At 43.3% G+C, this 14,077-nt stretch overlaps 1 protein-coding gene across 1 annotated transcript in view; it reads left to right on the top strand.

The window, feature by feature from the left end:
* Positions 1-14,077, top strand: part of LOC128822328 (3'-5' RNA helicase YTHDC2-like) — a 30,891-nt gene that overhangs the window by 5,802 nt on the left and 11,012 nt on the right. The window contains exons 6-12 of the mRNA XM_054004023.1: positions 186-288; positions 8,087-8,243; positions 10,392-10,499; positions 11,583-11,731; positions 12,113-12,248; positions 12,605-12,731; positions 13,701-13,766. Of these exons, the coding sequence (XP_053859998.1) occupies positions 186-288; positions 8,087-8,243; positions 10,392-10,499; positions 11,583-11,731; positions 12,113-12,248; positions 12,605-12,731; positions 13,701-13,766 (846 nt within the window). The remainder of the gene's footprint in view (positions 1-185; positions 289-8,086; positions 8,244-10,391; positions 10,500-11,582; positions 11,732-12,112; positions 12,249-12,604; positions 12,732-13,700; positions 13,767-14,077) is intronic.

Below are 14,077 nucleotides of genomic sequence, written 5' to 3' on the forward strand. Positions count from 1 at the left end.
ACAAATTGTTAGGAGATGTCTGGGAAAAGGCACAGGTTAAAAACAAGTGGTGTGCAGGAGTCTTTTGGGGAGAGAACTGTAATTCTTCTTGTGGTCAGCAGCTGCTTTAATTTTTGATCCCTGGAAAGCTAGCTGCCTTTAAATGGTGCAAAGCCCCTGAGCTGTCTGTGTGATGTGTTCCATAGGGTTTCTCCAAAGACACTGGTAACATTCTGCACTAATGACATGCTCCTTGGCACGCTGATGGCAGGAGACAGCACCCTCTCCACCGTGACCCATGTTATTGTGGTGAGCATCCTGTGGTCTTTCATGTGGGGTGGGGCAATATGTATTGCCTTGGAAAATGAGGTCCTCACTTGTTTTATTTAGATTTGCTGAGCACTTTAGGTGTTTTTGTTTGGTAGAAGATGAATCAGCTTTAGAGACTTTCTGAGTCCTTAGAGTAGCATGCATGTTTTGTGGATTTTGGTGTTTTTCTGCGTGTTTGTCCTGGTTTTGGACAAATTAGGGGAAAACACCTCCAAAGGAGCCCCCTATAGAAAACCAAACCCTCCGCAACCTCCCCCCACCACCGGGTTTGGGAGGAATTCCTTCAGAGGGGAAAGTGGAAAAAACTTGTTTATTAAGGCACAACAAAAAAACACTCCCCGGCACAAGAGAAATAGCCCAAGATGACCACAGATGTTTTCACCAGTCCAAGAGGGTTGAGCTGTATCTCTCTTCGCCGCAGAGGGTACGCAGCTTCTTTCGCAGACCCCGGGGGAGCTCCTGCCCGGAGTAGGTCCGATGTCTTCGGGGGGGGGGGGGGGGAAGGGAACAACGGAAACCGGGAAAAAGGGAAAAAAATTGGCAAAAAAGCAAGCCAGCGAAAAGCAGAGAAAAAAGAGAGGAAAGCAGAGCCAGCAAAGCATGCAGCCAGCAGCAAGCCAAAGCAGCAAGCAAGCTAAGCAGCAAGCCAGCAGCCAGCCGGGGGGGGGGAAGGAAGACAAAACAAACTGAGGACAGGGAACAGAAACCACGATTGGGATAATGAGCATGAAAATGTCCTGTCCCCACGACATTCCACCCCTTATCCCATATCGTGAACATGTTACTGAGCTTCCTTCCCACCTGCTCAAACCTTCCACACTTACACATTCCCTTCCATTCTCACTTGCTCTGACTTTCGACATTTACACATTTCCTTCTGTCCCATGTCTGTGTGGTTTAATGTAGAAACAATGGCAGTGACATCCAGCAAATTGAGATGTTTGCATGTGAGTCTCACCCCACAATCAGGTCTCCCTGAGGTACACATCGTGTTCTTCCATCTTTCTGCATTATCCACCATGTACAACCTGGTCCCTGAGCAAAGACAACCCCACGAATGGGTTTGTCTGTACTCGAGGCAGAATTGATCCACACTGTCCTCCCTAACAAACCTCTGATATGTACCACTGGGACTTTATCTCCGTCTACTATATTCAGGGACTCAGACTGGGCAGGACCTGCTCGATTGGTGGAACCTCGGGTGTTAACTAACCAGGTGGCCTGTGCCAAATGCTGCTCCCAGTTTTTGAAAGATCCCCCACCCAATGCTTTCAAGGTGGTTTTTAACAGTCCATTGTACCTCTCTACCTTGCCTGCAGCTGGTGCATGATAGGGGATATGGTACACCCACTCAATGCCATGTTCCCTAGCCCAGGAGTTGATAAGGCTGTTCTTAAAATGAGTCCCATTGTCTGACTCAATCCTCTCAGGGGTACCATGCCTCCAAAGGACCTGCTTTTCAAGGCCCAGGATGGTGTTACGGGCAGTAGCATGAGACACAGGGTAGGTTTCTAACCATCCTGTGGTGGCTTCCACCATTGTGAGCACGTAGCGCTTGCCTTGGCGGGTTTGAGGCAGTGTGATGTAGTCAATCTGCCAGGCCTCCCCATACTTGTACTTGGACCACCGTCCCCCATACCATAGGGGCTTCACCCGCTTGGCCTGTTTGATGGCAGCACACGTCTCACAGTCATGGATAACCTGAGAAATGCTGTCCATGGTTAAATCCACCCCTCGGTCTCGTGCCCACTTATAGGTGGCATCTCTACCCTGATGGCCTGAGGCATCATGGGCCCATCGCGCTAGGAACAACTCCCCCTTGTGTTGCCAATCTAAATCTATCTTTGACACCCCTATCTTTGCAGCCTGATCTACCTGCTGATTGTTTTGCTGTTCTTCATTAGCTCTACTCTTGGGGACATGAGCATCTACATGGCGAACCTTCACAGGCAGTTTCTCTACCCGGGTAGCAATGTCTTTCCATTCTTCGGCAGCCCAGATTGGTTTTCCTCGACGCTGCCAGTTAGCCCCTTTCCATCTCTCCAGCCATCCCCACAGAGCATTGGCTACCATCCATGAATCAGTATAGAGGTAGAGCTTCGGCCACTTCTCCCTTTCTGCAATGTCTAGGGCCAGTTGAACGGCTTTGAGTTCAGCAAGTTGACTTGATCCACCTTCTCCTTCAGTGGCCTCTGCGACCTGTCGTGTGGGGCTCCATACAGCTGCTTTCCACTTCCGATTCATTCCTACGACGCGACAGGAACTGTCAGTGAAAAGAGCATAGCGTGTTTCCTCTGCTGGCAATTGGTTGTAGGGTGGAGCCTCTTCAGCCCGTGTCACTGGTTCTTGTTCTTCGTCTGTGACACCAAAGTTTTCACCTTCAGGCCAATTTGTAATCACTTCCAAAATCCCAGGGCGATTCAGTTTACCAATACGGGCGCGCTGCGTGATGAGGGCAATCCACTTGCTCCATGTAGCACTGGTGGCATGGTGGGTAGTAGGAACCTTTCCTCTGAACATCCACCCCAGCACCGGTAGTCGGGGTGCCAGGAGGAGTTGTGCTTCTGTACCAATTACCTCTGAGGCAGCTTGGACTCCTTCGTAGGCAGCCAAAATTTCCTTCTCTGTTGGGGTGTAGTTGGCTTCAGACCCTCTGTAGCTCCGACTCCAAAATCCTAGTGGTCGGCCTCGAGTCTCATCAGGCACTTTCTGCCAAAGGCTCCAGGACAGACCATGGTTCCCGGCTGCAGAGTAGAGCACATTCTTGACCTCTGGTCCCGTCCTGACTGGGCCAAGGGCTACTGCATGAGCAATTTCCTGCTTAATCTGGGCAAAAGCTTGTTGCTGCTCAGGGCCCCAATGGAAATTGTTCTTCTTGCGGGTGACCAGGTAAAGAGGGCTCACGATCTGACTGTACTCAGGAATGTGCATTCTCCAAAAACCTATGGCGCCTAAGAAAGCTTGCGTCTCCTTCTTGTTGGTTGGTGGGGACATAGCTGCGATCTTGTTGATGACATCCGTAGGAATCTGACGCCGTCCATCTTGCCACTTCACTCCCAGGAACTGGATCTCTCGAGCAGGTCCCTTGACTTTGCTCCTCTTGATGGCAAAACCGGCTTTCAGGAGAATCTGGATTATTTTCTCTCCTTTCTCAAACACTTCTGCTGCTGTTTTCCCCCACACAATAATATCATCGATATACTGTAAATGTTCTGGAGCCTCACCCTTTTCTAGTGCAACCTGGATCAGTCCATGGCAGATGGTAGGACTGTGCTTCCACCCCTGGGGCAGTCGATTCCAGGTGTATTGCACTCCCTTCCACGTAAAGGCAAACTGAGGCCTGCATTCTGCTGCCAGAGGAATGGAGAAAAACGCATGAGCAATGTCAATAGTGGCATACCACTGTGCTGCCTTGGACTCCAGCTCGTACTGGAGCTCCAGCATGTCCGGCACAGCAGCGCTCAGTGGTGGAGTCACTTCATTCAATGCTCGGTAGTCCACAGTCAATCTCCATTCTCCTTCAGATTTACGCACAGGCCAGATGGGGCTGTTGAAGGGTGAGTGGGTTTTGCTAACCACCCCTTGGCTCTCCAGCTCACGAATCAGTTTGTGGATGGGGATCACGGCATCTCGATTCGTTCTATACTGCCGGCGATGCACTGTCGAGGTCGCAATTGGCACGCGTTGCTCTTCCACCCTTAGGAGCCCTACTGCAGATGGGTTTTCTGTCAGTCCAGGCAAGGTGTTTAATTGCTTAATGCTCTCTGCTTCTACAGCGGCAATTCCGAAGGCCCACCTGAATCCCTTCGGGTCTTTGTAATAGCCACTCCGGAGGAAGTCTATGCCCAGAATACATGGAGCCCCTGGGCCGGTCACAATGGGATGTTTCTTCCATTCCTTCCCAGTCAGGCTCACCTCAGCTTCCACCAGGGTCAGTTGTTGTGATCCCCCTGTCACACCGGCAATGAAAACAGGCTCTGCCCCCACATATCCCGATGGTATTAGCGTACACTGTGCACCAGTATCCACTAAAGCGTTATATTCTTGTGGCTCTGATGCGCCAGGCCATCGGATCCACACCGTCCAGAAAACACGATTTTCCCATGCCTCTACCTGGCTAGAGGCAGGGCCCCTCTATGCCTGATTATCCTTCTTTCCTTGGGCATATGTCTTGGAGGTTCCCTCAAGGGGATCAGACGTGTCATCATCATACCTGGCTGTTCGGCTACGGGCAACTGGGGCTGCTTTCCTTTTCTGACCTTCCTTCAATTCACGCACCCGTTGTGCCAGAACAGCAGTAGGCTTCCTATCCCATTTCCTCATGTTTTCTCCAGACTCACGCAAGAAGAACCACAACTCAGCTCGTGGGGTGTACCTTCTCTCCCCAACAAAGGAACGTCTGCGTTGGGTGCCAGGGCCTCTAATTTGCACAGCTGAGATTTGGAGGAGGTCCTCCTTAATCTCTTCCCTGAGTTTCTTGCGGCTTTCCTCTATTTTTCCTTCTAATTCCTGCAGTCGTGTCTCCACAGCTGCAATTCTGGCATGGGTCGGGCCATGTACAGCATCCGCATATGCCCGAAGCTTCTTTGCCATATCAAGTACAGTCTCATATACCTCCTCCCGCTTCATTATTGCTAGAGCAGAAGCGTATTCAGGTGGCCCAAGTCGCACCAGTTTTCTCCACATTACAGGTGTGCATGGTACAAGGTCCGGATTCCTAATTGTTATGTCTTCTGAAAAAATGATCTCCACCACTGCCATCTCCCTCAGGCGCTGGATCCCCTGTTCTATGGTCTTCCATCGTGTCTGCTGGACATAGAGGTCATCGGCACACAGATATCTTTGTGCTACGCTGTCCAGGACCCGTTCCCAGAGGCTTTGAGGGCTAGCGCCCCTCATCATGCCTTGGTCGATGACAGGATCATGTGACAGGGACCCCAAATGCCTTGCTTCAGTGCCATCCAGAATGGTAGCCTCCCCTGCCGCATCCCAAAGGCGGACCAGCCAACTAATTATAGATTCGTCGGGCTGTCGCCGATAATCCTTCCTTAGGCCTCGGAGGTCCTTCAGGGAGAAGGAGTCAATATTAGCCTCTGATCTGGTGCCACTTGCTTTGACTCCTGATTTTATGTCAGGAGGTGTTGAGGGTCCTTCTCCTGCATCGTACTCATCATTGTCATCCACGGGTCGATCAGTCTTCTCTGTGCACTTTCCACTTCGTGTGCTAGTAGCCACGGCCATTGGTTGAGGCTTACAGTCTGGTTTAACTACTGGGTTCGAACCTGGGCTGTTGGCTGCAGCCTGAGTGACTGGGATTGCTGCTGGTTTATCTCCCTGCCCCCCTTCCTCTGTCTGCTACCCTACAGTATCGAGCAGAGTACGATAAGCATATGCCAGGGCCCAGCTCACTGCAATGATCCTTTTCTCCTTGGGGTTATCCTGGCATTTCCCTTTCAGATACTTTGCCACCTCAGCTGGGTTCTGGATGTGTTCGGATGGAAAGTCCCAAACTACAGGATCAGAAAACTCCTTTAAAATTTTGCCCATATCCTCCCATTTCCCGCACCACTCAGGATTTTTCACCCTTAGTTGTACTCCTAAATCAGAGGTCTCACCAGCCCCTCTAGAAATCTCAGCCTTCATCTTATATAAACTGCGGACAGTATAGAGAAAGGTTATTAAATTAAATAACAGAAAGATGGTATCCTTGGCAGTCAGGGAGGACAGGACATTTCCTAACAGAGATGTAAACAATTCGGAGGAGGAAAAGGAAAGCAAAGGCTGAAAAGCCTCCTCCCCCATAACAAATTTAGTACACAGCCACAACCATGAGTTATACATTCCTGGAGCTGATAACAACATTTTTATAAGCCCCTTGCAGAATATTACAGCCAAGCCCAGCCCGATAAATATTCTCGTTAGTGCCCCTCTGCTACAAAAGCTACGTATTAGGGACAATACCGGAGCTACTTCTGGATAAGAAAATAACTCCAGGGACCATAAAGCGATCAAAACTTCGAAGAACCCTAATGACCACAAATAGAGGCAGGCTTTCACTCCAAATGACATCATAACTTTAAAAAGAGACATACCAATATTCCCGCAGAACGGTTAAAGGCAAAAATATTATTAGAATAAAGTTTTTTCCACTTTGTCTGGGCCTCCCCGTACGGGCCACCAAATTATTTGTCCTGGTTTTGGACAAATTAGGGGAAAACACCTCCAAAGGAGCCCCCTATAGAAAACCAAACCCTCCGCAACCTCCCCCCACCACCGGGTTTGGGAGGAATTCCTTCAGAGGGGAAAGTGGAAAAAACTTGTTTATTAAGGCACAACAAAAAAACACTCCCCAGCACAAGAGAAATAGCCCAAGATGACCACAGATGTTTTCACCAGTCTAAGAGGGTTGAGCTGTATCTCTCTTCGCCGCAGAGGGTACGCAGCTTCTTTCGCAGACCCCGGGGGAGCTCCTGCCCGGAGTAGGTCCGATGTCTTCGGGGGGGGGGGGGGGGGGGGGGGAAGGGAACAACGGAAACCGGGAAAAAGGGAAAAAAATTGGCAAAAAAGCAAGCCAGCGAAAAGCAGAGAAAAAAGAGAGGAAAGCAGAGCCAGCAAAGCATGCAGCCAGCAGCAAGCCAAAGCAGCAAGCAAGCTAAGCAGCAAGCCAGCAGCCAGCCGGGGGGGGGGAAGGAAGACAAAACAAACTGAGGACAGGGAACAGAAACCACGATTGGGATAATGAGCATGAAAATGTCCTGTCCCCACGACAGTGTTTCTGTTTTTTCCTGTAAAAATATTCTATTTTCATGCTAATGATTAATTGTGGAATCAGGAGGAGTGGAGAAAGACAGAAGTGTAAATTTTCCTGAACTTCCCCTGTCAGCAGCAAATCCTTAGGGAGGCTTACATGGATGAGGTTCAATGTGATTGTCTCAGAATTCCTGTTATCATTTCTTTTAGCATTACCAGGTTTTCAGTTCATTTGTTTGCCCAGAGTTTTCTAGATAATGTGGAGTCTAATGGCTAACAAATTATTCAGATGTGTTAATTTATGAGTATGCTAATATTCCTATTGTAGAATTTAATAAGGAAGGGGAACTAGAATGCTTATGGCAAGATTGAAGTCCTGAAGATTAAAAGGTAAATTTAGGTGCCTGCCTGTTTATCAAAGTTAAAAAGGCATGAGAATGATCTATGTATTCTTGATGTCAGCCTACAAACCTTGTATTTTGAGTCCTTGTTTCCTTCATTCATAATAGAAATCAAAACAGAAGAATGACAAAGATGATGAATCAGTTAGGTGCCTTAATTTATAGGCTTTGTGTGGCTTTGACTTGTCTAAGCAATCTGTCTGTTTTTCTGATTATGTGGTGTCATCCATTTCTTTAAATGCTCATCAGTGGTGAAGTGAGAATTTATGAAAATAAGATTTGTAGGATTTGTGGTTTGTGGCATTTTCTTGAAATTTGGCTTCAAATCCAAAATCAGAGAGGTCTCAGATATTCACTTTAGCCTCTAAAGTTAAGGTGTGTACAGCTTCAGCATGGCAACGCACTCAGCGCTGATAAAAACTTTTTGAAGTGGTTTTTTTTTTTTTGCTTATGGATAGTTTTTAAATAAAACCCTATTACTTAAACTAGACTTACACATTTTAAAGCCTCTGTAATGTGCCACCAGATCATGTATTTTATTTTTTTAGAAAAGTTTGTTTTTGTCAGAAGTTGTGATCCTGAATCTATGATGGTTTTTTATCTCTTTTTTTTTCCTTTTGTTACAGGATGAAGTACATGAGAGGGATAGGTTCAGCGACTTCTTGCTAATAAAACTGAGAGATGTGCTGCAAAACCAGCATAATTTAAAACTAATTCTTTCTGGTGCTGCTGTAGATACAAATCTCTTTATTAGGTATTTTGGAAGCTGCCCAGTAATACATAGTAAGTCTTGATCTTAACTCTTAAATCTGAGTATACCTGCCCTGAGACTCAGAGATCTTACAAACTATTCTGAGTAAAAGCACATGGTGAATACACTGAGAGTTCCAGGAATCCTTGTTCTTTGTGTATTCAGGTTTCTTGTTTCTTGACTATTTGCACCTCGTTCAGAGTGAAGTGTTTTAGTCACTGGGAGTTCTGTACATGCAGGTACATCCTGCCCCCCTCCACTATTAACTGAAGAACTAGGAAGAGGTTATTGAAGTGCTGTCTTCATGCTGATACAGGACTTAGGAGCTACATGAGTGTGATACATATGAATACATTCCAGTAGAATCTCACTCTTCAGGCTTGGTGAAGGTTGTTACTGGTTACTGGATGAAACACAGCTAACTGTAGCTGTTCAGCTCAGAAATACAGGCTCAGGCAGATCGGGTTTCACATGAAAAAAGAATGACATGATTCTTTGATTTAAAGAAAATTAGCAGCCCTTCATCTAGGTGAATATTCAGAAAAGGCATCCAGTTTCTCTTAGTTTGTGTTCAGACTCAGTTACCTGCAATTAGATTACATTCAAATCCAAAGAAAAGTTACCATTATTGCTGTTTTAATTTCATGTGACTGATCTTTAGTAGAGGCAAAATATAAATGTGTGGGAGATGGGGGGGGTTTGTGGGTTTGAGTTTTTTTCCCCATGCTTCTGGCTTGAAGGTTTTCTGCATGGGCAACCTACTGTGGCACCTTGCAATCCTCTTACTTTTTCAACAATAATGTCCAAGTTTAATGTGTTTTGAAAAGTAGCTTTTAAGAGAAATGCTTTATTTGACAATCAGGTCTCTGCATGTCAGCCTTTTTTAAAAAAATCTCAACAGTTTTAGGAAGTGGGATTGCTTACTGGTTTATTTTAACAAATGTTTGTGAGAGCAAACCTCTTTTTCCTAAGTTTTTTTTTTTTTTACAGATGGAAGTGTTTAGTTCCCAGTTTTGAATTTCTACCTAGTAAAATAAGACTTGCAACTTGTTGGAGACAGGAATCTGGAAATTACACATGCTTTCATGTTCTCTGAATTTTTTTTACAAGCGAGAGCCTCAGTTGTGATTGTTGTGTGGCTTTCCAGTTTACTCTTTTTGCAGCTTCCTGCTCTTTCAGATCGGTCAATTTGTGTTGGAAATTCTGATGGCAATCTCTCCAGTTTACCACAGTGCTTGTGCTGGTTATGTAACAGGCCAATAACAATTGAAAAGATGGTTTCCCCCTTTTTTTTTTCTTCTTTTTTTTGAGAATTTAAGAACTAAAAGAAGCGTCTTTGTCTGTTAATGTAATGTAAAAGGTTTGATTCTCCATCAGCATTATGGCTGACAAAATCCTGACCACAGAAACCAACATTTTGTAGCTGTGGATTGCTGTAGTACACAGAGCTTGTGCTCAGTGTTGGAAGGCTTCCTCTGTGGCAGCTTCTAAAAGTATGTGAATTGTGGATTGTTCTTTCTGAAGGAAAATCCGGAGTGATCCTGAGTCAGCTTAAGGGACAAGAAATCAAAATGCAGAGATTTGAATTCTTCATGCAAAAAGCATCCTTTAATGTCCACAGATAAGGTCTAGAAAATAGTCATGTTGAAAAAGAAATCAGGATAAATTATGAGAAGGGAGAGGCCACTGGGATGTCTCATCTGTCAAGAAGTATTCAGTAAAGAAAGCTCAGCTTTGCTGAATAAGTTGAGGACATGGAGATAAGAATCTCTTCTCACATACTTCTGATGAAAAGAAAGTAGTTCAGTACAAAGATGTACTGTCTCCGTGTGGAACCTTGCAAAAAGCTGTATTAATTGCCTATTAATTAATGAAATTTTAAATCCAGGTGGCAGACTTACATGGCAAGTTCTTGTTTGTAACCCTAAACAAAAACGGCTGTTCTCTTTTTCTCATTAAAAAGAAATTAATAACTGTCAGTCTTATGAACATCTCTTGCTGTAACACTTGATAAAATTGAAGAGGTTGAAGAGAAACAAGGTGGCATTTTACTTTGGAAATGTTTTGTTTTGTATAATTCTGAGAAAAATAAACTCCAGTGAAGATAGTTTTTGAAAAAATGAATGCTGTAAGTGAAGCTAGTGAATATATAATCTTTTATGGATTTTTTTCTATTTTAGTCCAAGGGAGGCCTTTTGAAGTTAAAGAGTTGTTTCTGGAGGACATTTTACGAAGCACTGGGTATACAAACAAAGAGATGGTGAAGTACAAAGAAGAGAAGCAGCAAGGTCGGTGGACTTGTTAATTGTAAGGGTTGGCAATGAGAATCATTGGTTGATTGAACAAACAATTAACAGGATACTTTTCTGTTAAAATTCCAAAGTCAGGAGATTAAATGAGATGTGATTAGATGACAGCAAGTATTTTTAAGCTCTCAGTATTTACATCACTGAAATAGTTTATGCAATTTAAGAAGAAGATCACTTTGATTTGGTGGTTGCATTCTTTTTTCTTTCAGTTGATAAATGTCATCTATTTTCTAATTATTACGCTGTAGAGTTATAGAGAACTGGGGGCTGTGCCCACATGAATACTAAAGAAGCATAGGATGCTCTGTACCTTTGGGTGCAAACTAAAGTGCAGCTATTAAAGCAGGCAGGATTTTGTACAATCTTGCACTAAATGGACAAGTTGTTGCCTTCAGTAACATTTTTCACTGCTTTCTTCAGGCATGGATGTATTTTTTGTGTTAACACTCTTGAGCTAAACATCATTGGTTTTCAGTTGATTAAGTAGATACTGCTTCAGAAGTTTTCCTGGCATCTGAAATGATCCCAGTGATTATTTAAAGAAATTAAAAAAAAATTGTAAACCCCAAAGCTATAACATACAGTCCTAACTGGATATTTATCACAGTCTCATCTCTGATCACTGGGGACAGAAAAGTTCAGTTAAGAGACTGGTGTTTTCTAATGTTTCTTCCACTTGTGTAGAAAAATAAGTTGTTACGTGCAGGAACTGAATTGCTTGTCTTCAGCATTCCATTTCTGGAAAAAGATCTGGGCTGAGATTGTGTGGAAGATGATTACTTAAGGAAGACCCTTTGAATGCAGTAGTTTGGAATAATGGAGGCTTGGGGGGGTTCAACACCAAAGTGGTGGGTTTTACCTCGTTCTTATAGCCCTTGTTTGCAGTGTGCACTTTGGGTATCCTTAAACATGTCATTTATGTTGGACTGGTAGTAGCATTCTAGATTAAATAAAAGAGGTTGAATAGGTAAAACTTGGACCTGCTGGAACTATCTTTTTTAGTAGAAAACAATGGATAATAAAGATGACTCAAACTTTCTTGGGGAATATTTTGCATTCTAGAAGAGAAACAGAAGTACACTCTTGCTGAGTGGTGTTCAGCTCAAGACAACAGTAACAAAAGGACATCTCGGAGACAAAAATCAGTTCCAAGGGCAAATGAGGAGTACAAATGGTTGGATGATGGTGGTGACACAGTATTTAATCAACTGGTAAGTTTCTTCTTTTGTTGGAAGAGACATTTATATTTGTGTTGTATTACTAGCCATTTAAAATCTGTTTTCTACAGGTAGTTCTGTAGAGTCTTTGGGGATATTAACCTATTTTAAAGATTACTTGATTGGGGTGAACTGCTGTAGCTGAAGTGTGCTCTTCAGTTAGGGTGGTTGCACACAGCTTTTCCTCAGATCAAATGGCTCGACTGCCATTGTGTTAGTACTTGCATATGACAAAATCAATGCATTGATACCTGAGTGCTGGATTTCTGGTTGCTGCTGGGAAAAATTACCATTCAAATTCTTTGTGGGTAATGTATGAGAATGAAGACAACTCTTGGAAGAGATTAATCTTTCAGTATTGTTTTTTATCTTCAGACTGAAAAAGATGTGAATTGCCTTGAACCGTGGATAGTAAAAGAAATGGATTCCTGTCTTTCTGACATCTGGTTGCATAAAGATACTGATTTGTTTGCTCAGGTGTTAAATCTTATTTTAACTGAAAATGTCAGTGGTAAGTTTCACGTGCTATTACATAAGAAAAAAGCAACCTCAACTTTACTTTGATTTTTGTGGCTACTTTTCTCTCCAGTTTCAAATGTTGTTACCTTTACATTCTGATGCCTACTGAAAAATTGGATAGGGCTAGCAGAATTAATGAGTTGTTTAGTTAGTTGATGATGTTGTTTTCAAGTATTGACAGAAGTGTGTTTCTAAAAGAGTGTGGAATTGACATGAAGTGACTGCAGAGATAAAGTGAGGAAACAAATTCTCTTTGGGCTGGAATTTGAAAGCAATATTTGTACTATATTTAGATGAAGAAATAAGATTTCTATGGGGTTTGCTGGATTTTTTTGTTTTACTTCTCAGTTGATTATAGGCACAGTGAAACTGGTGCGACTGCTCTGATGATTTCTTCAGGGAGAGGCTTTTTGAGTCAGGTAGAACAATTGATCAGCATGGGAGCAAGTATCCACTGCAAATCATCTAATGGCTGGTAAAAACAGAGAAACCAAAAGATAGATTTATTTGTCAATACAGGAGAAAGAAAGAAAATTCTTTAACATCTAAATTAATTTGCTAACTTATCACACTGCTGTAAGAACTGTAGATTTTGACAGCCTAAACAGTTTCTAACTCCTGTTAATCACATTGTTTTCTGTAAATTCTAAATGGAATTCTTAATTACATGGTCTTGATTGTGAGCTATAAACTTTGTTTCAGTAGGTCTTATTTAAGACACTGCTTAGCAGAACAACTGTAATCTACTGAACTGGACCAAAATGTTTGGCAGTTTGTATTTTCATGGAGTTACCTATATCAGAAGATCTTTCTGTTACGTTTCTAAATATGTTGTAGCATGTAAAAATATTTGTGAATCTGTAGAAGCTCAGGTTTTGTGGTCATGGAGTATGTCTTCATCTAAGCAGGGAAGTACAGTTTGTAACTGTAGTATGGAATGACAAGAATTAGGATTCCAGGGGTCTGATATCTGGTACTAACATTTGAAAAACTTGGGAAGAAATGCAGTTTAAAGGTGTAAAACAGTGAAGTGCATTGTGAGGAGGACAGCTTCTGAAAGACCTGAAATAGCCAAATGTTAAGCCTGGGGTGTGACTTTTGGAGATGACTTCAAGGGTACTGCAAACAGGCAGGTCTGATCTCTGCACGTTGTTGTGGGCTTTTTAAAGGAATGGCACCTCCTTCCTCCTCATTTCCTTGTGCATGTTTGCCGGTGCTCCTGTGTACAAGGACATTCTTCTGTGGTAAAGAACTGTAGTTACCTAAAAGTCAGATAGCTGTTAACACCTATTTCAAATGGGAAGTTGAAGATCCAGCAATAACTGAGAGATAACTGAGAGAAATGGGTACAAAAGTCTGGTGTCAATTGCCTCACCTGATGTGCTCTTCATCTTCATCTTTTGAAGTGAAAAATCTAATAAAACTACTTGTGCAACTCTTTCAGGATGGCTGTGGACTGGGCTAGGCACTTTGGACAGACAGAGGTTGTTGATCTGTTGGAATCCTACAGGTAAGCTGTAGCTGTTTTGCAGAAGGAGTTGTATATGATAGTGATGGGGAATTTGAGGTTTGTGTTCTCTTAATCAGAACAGGTTTTAGCTTTTCATGCTGTAAAATCTGGACTGAATAGCAATACCTTTTTTTTTAAGAATAAGAATTTCAAAACCAAACAAGTTTGTACTCAGTATCGTATTGTTTATGTTTGCACAACTTGCTAATTGTATGCTATGTGCCATTTTCTTTTCTCATGCTTACTTTGCAAACAAATCTGTCATGTGTTTTTATCTGTATATTTTTTATACTCAATAGGCATGTTAAAGA

The sequence above is a fragment of the Vidua macroura genome, chromosome Z, assembly GCF_024509145.1.
Source record: "Vidua macroura isolate BioBank_ID:100142 chromosome Z, ASM2450914v1, whole genome shotgun sequence".
NCBI classification, from domain to species: domain Eukaryota; kingdom Metazoa; phylum Chordata; class Aves; order Passeriformes; family Viduidae; genus Vidua; species Vidua macroura.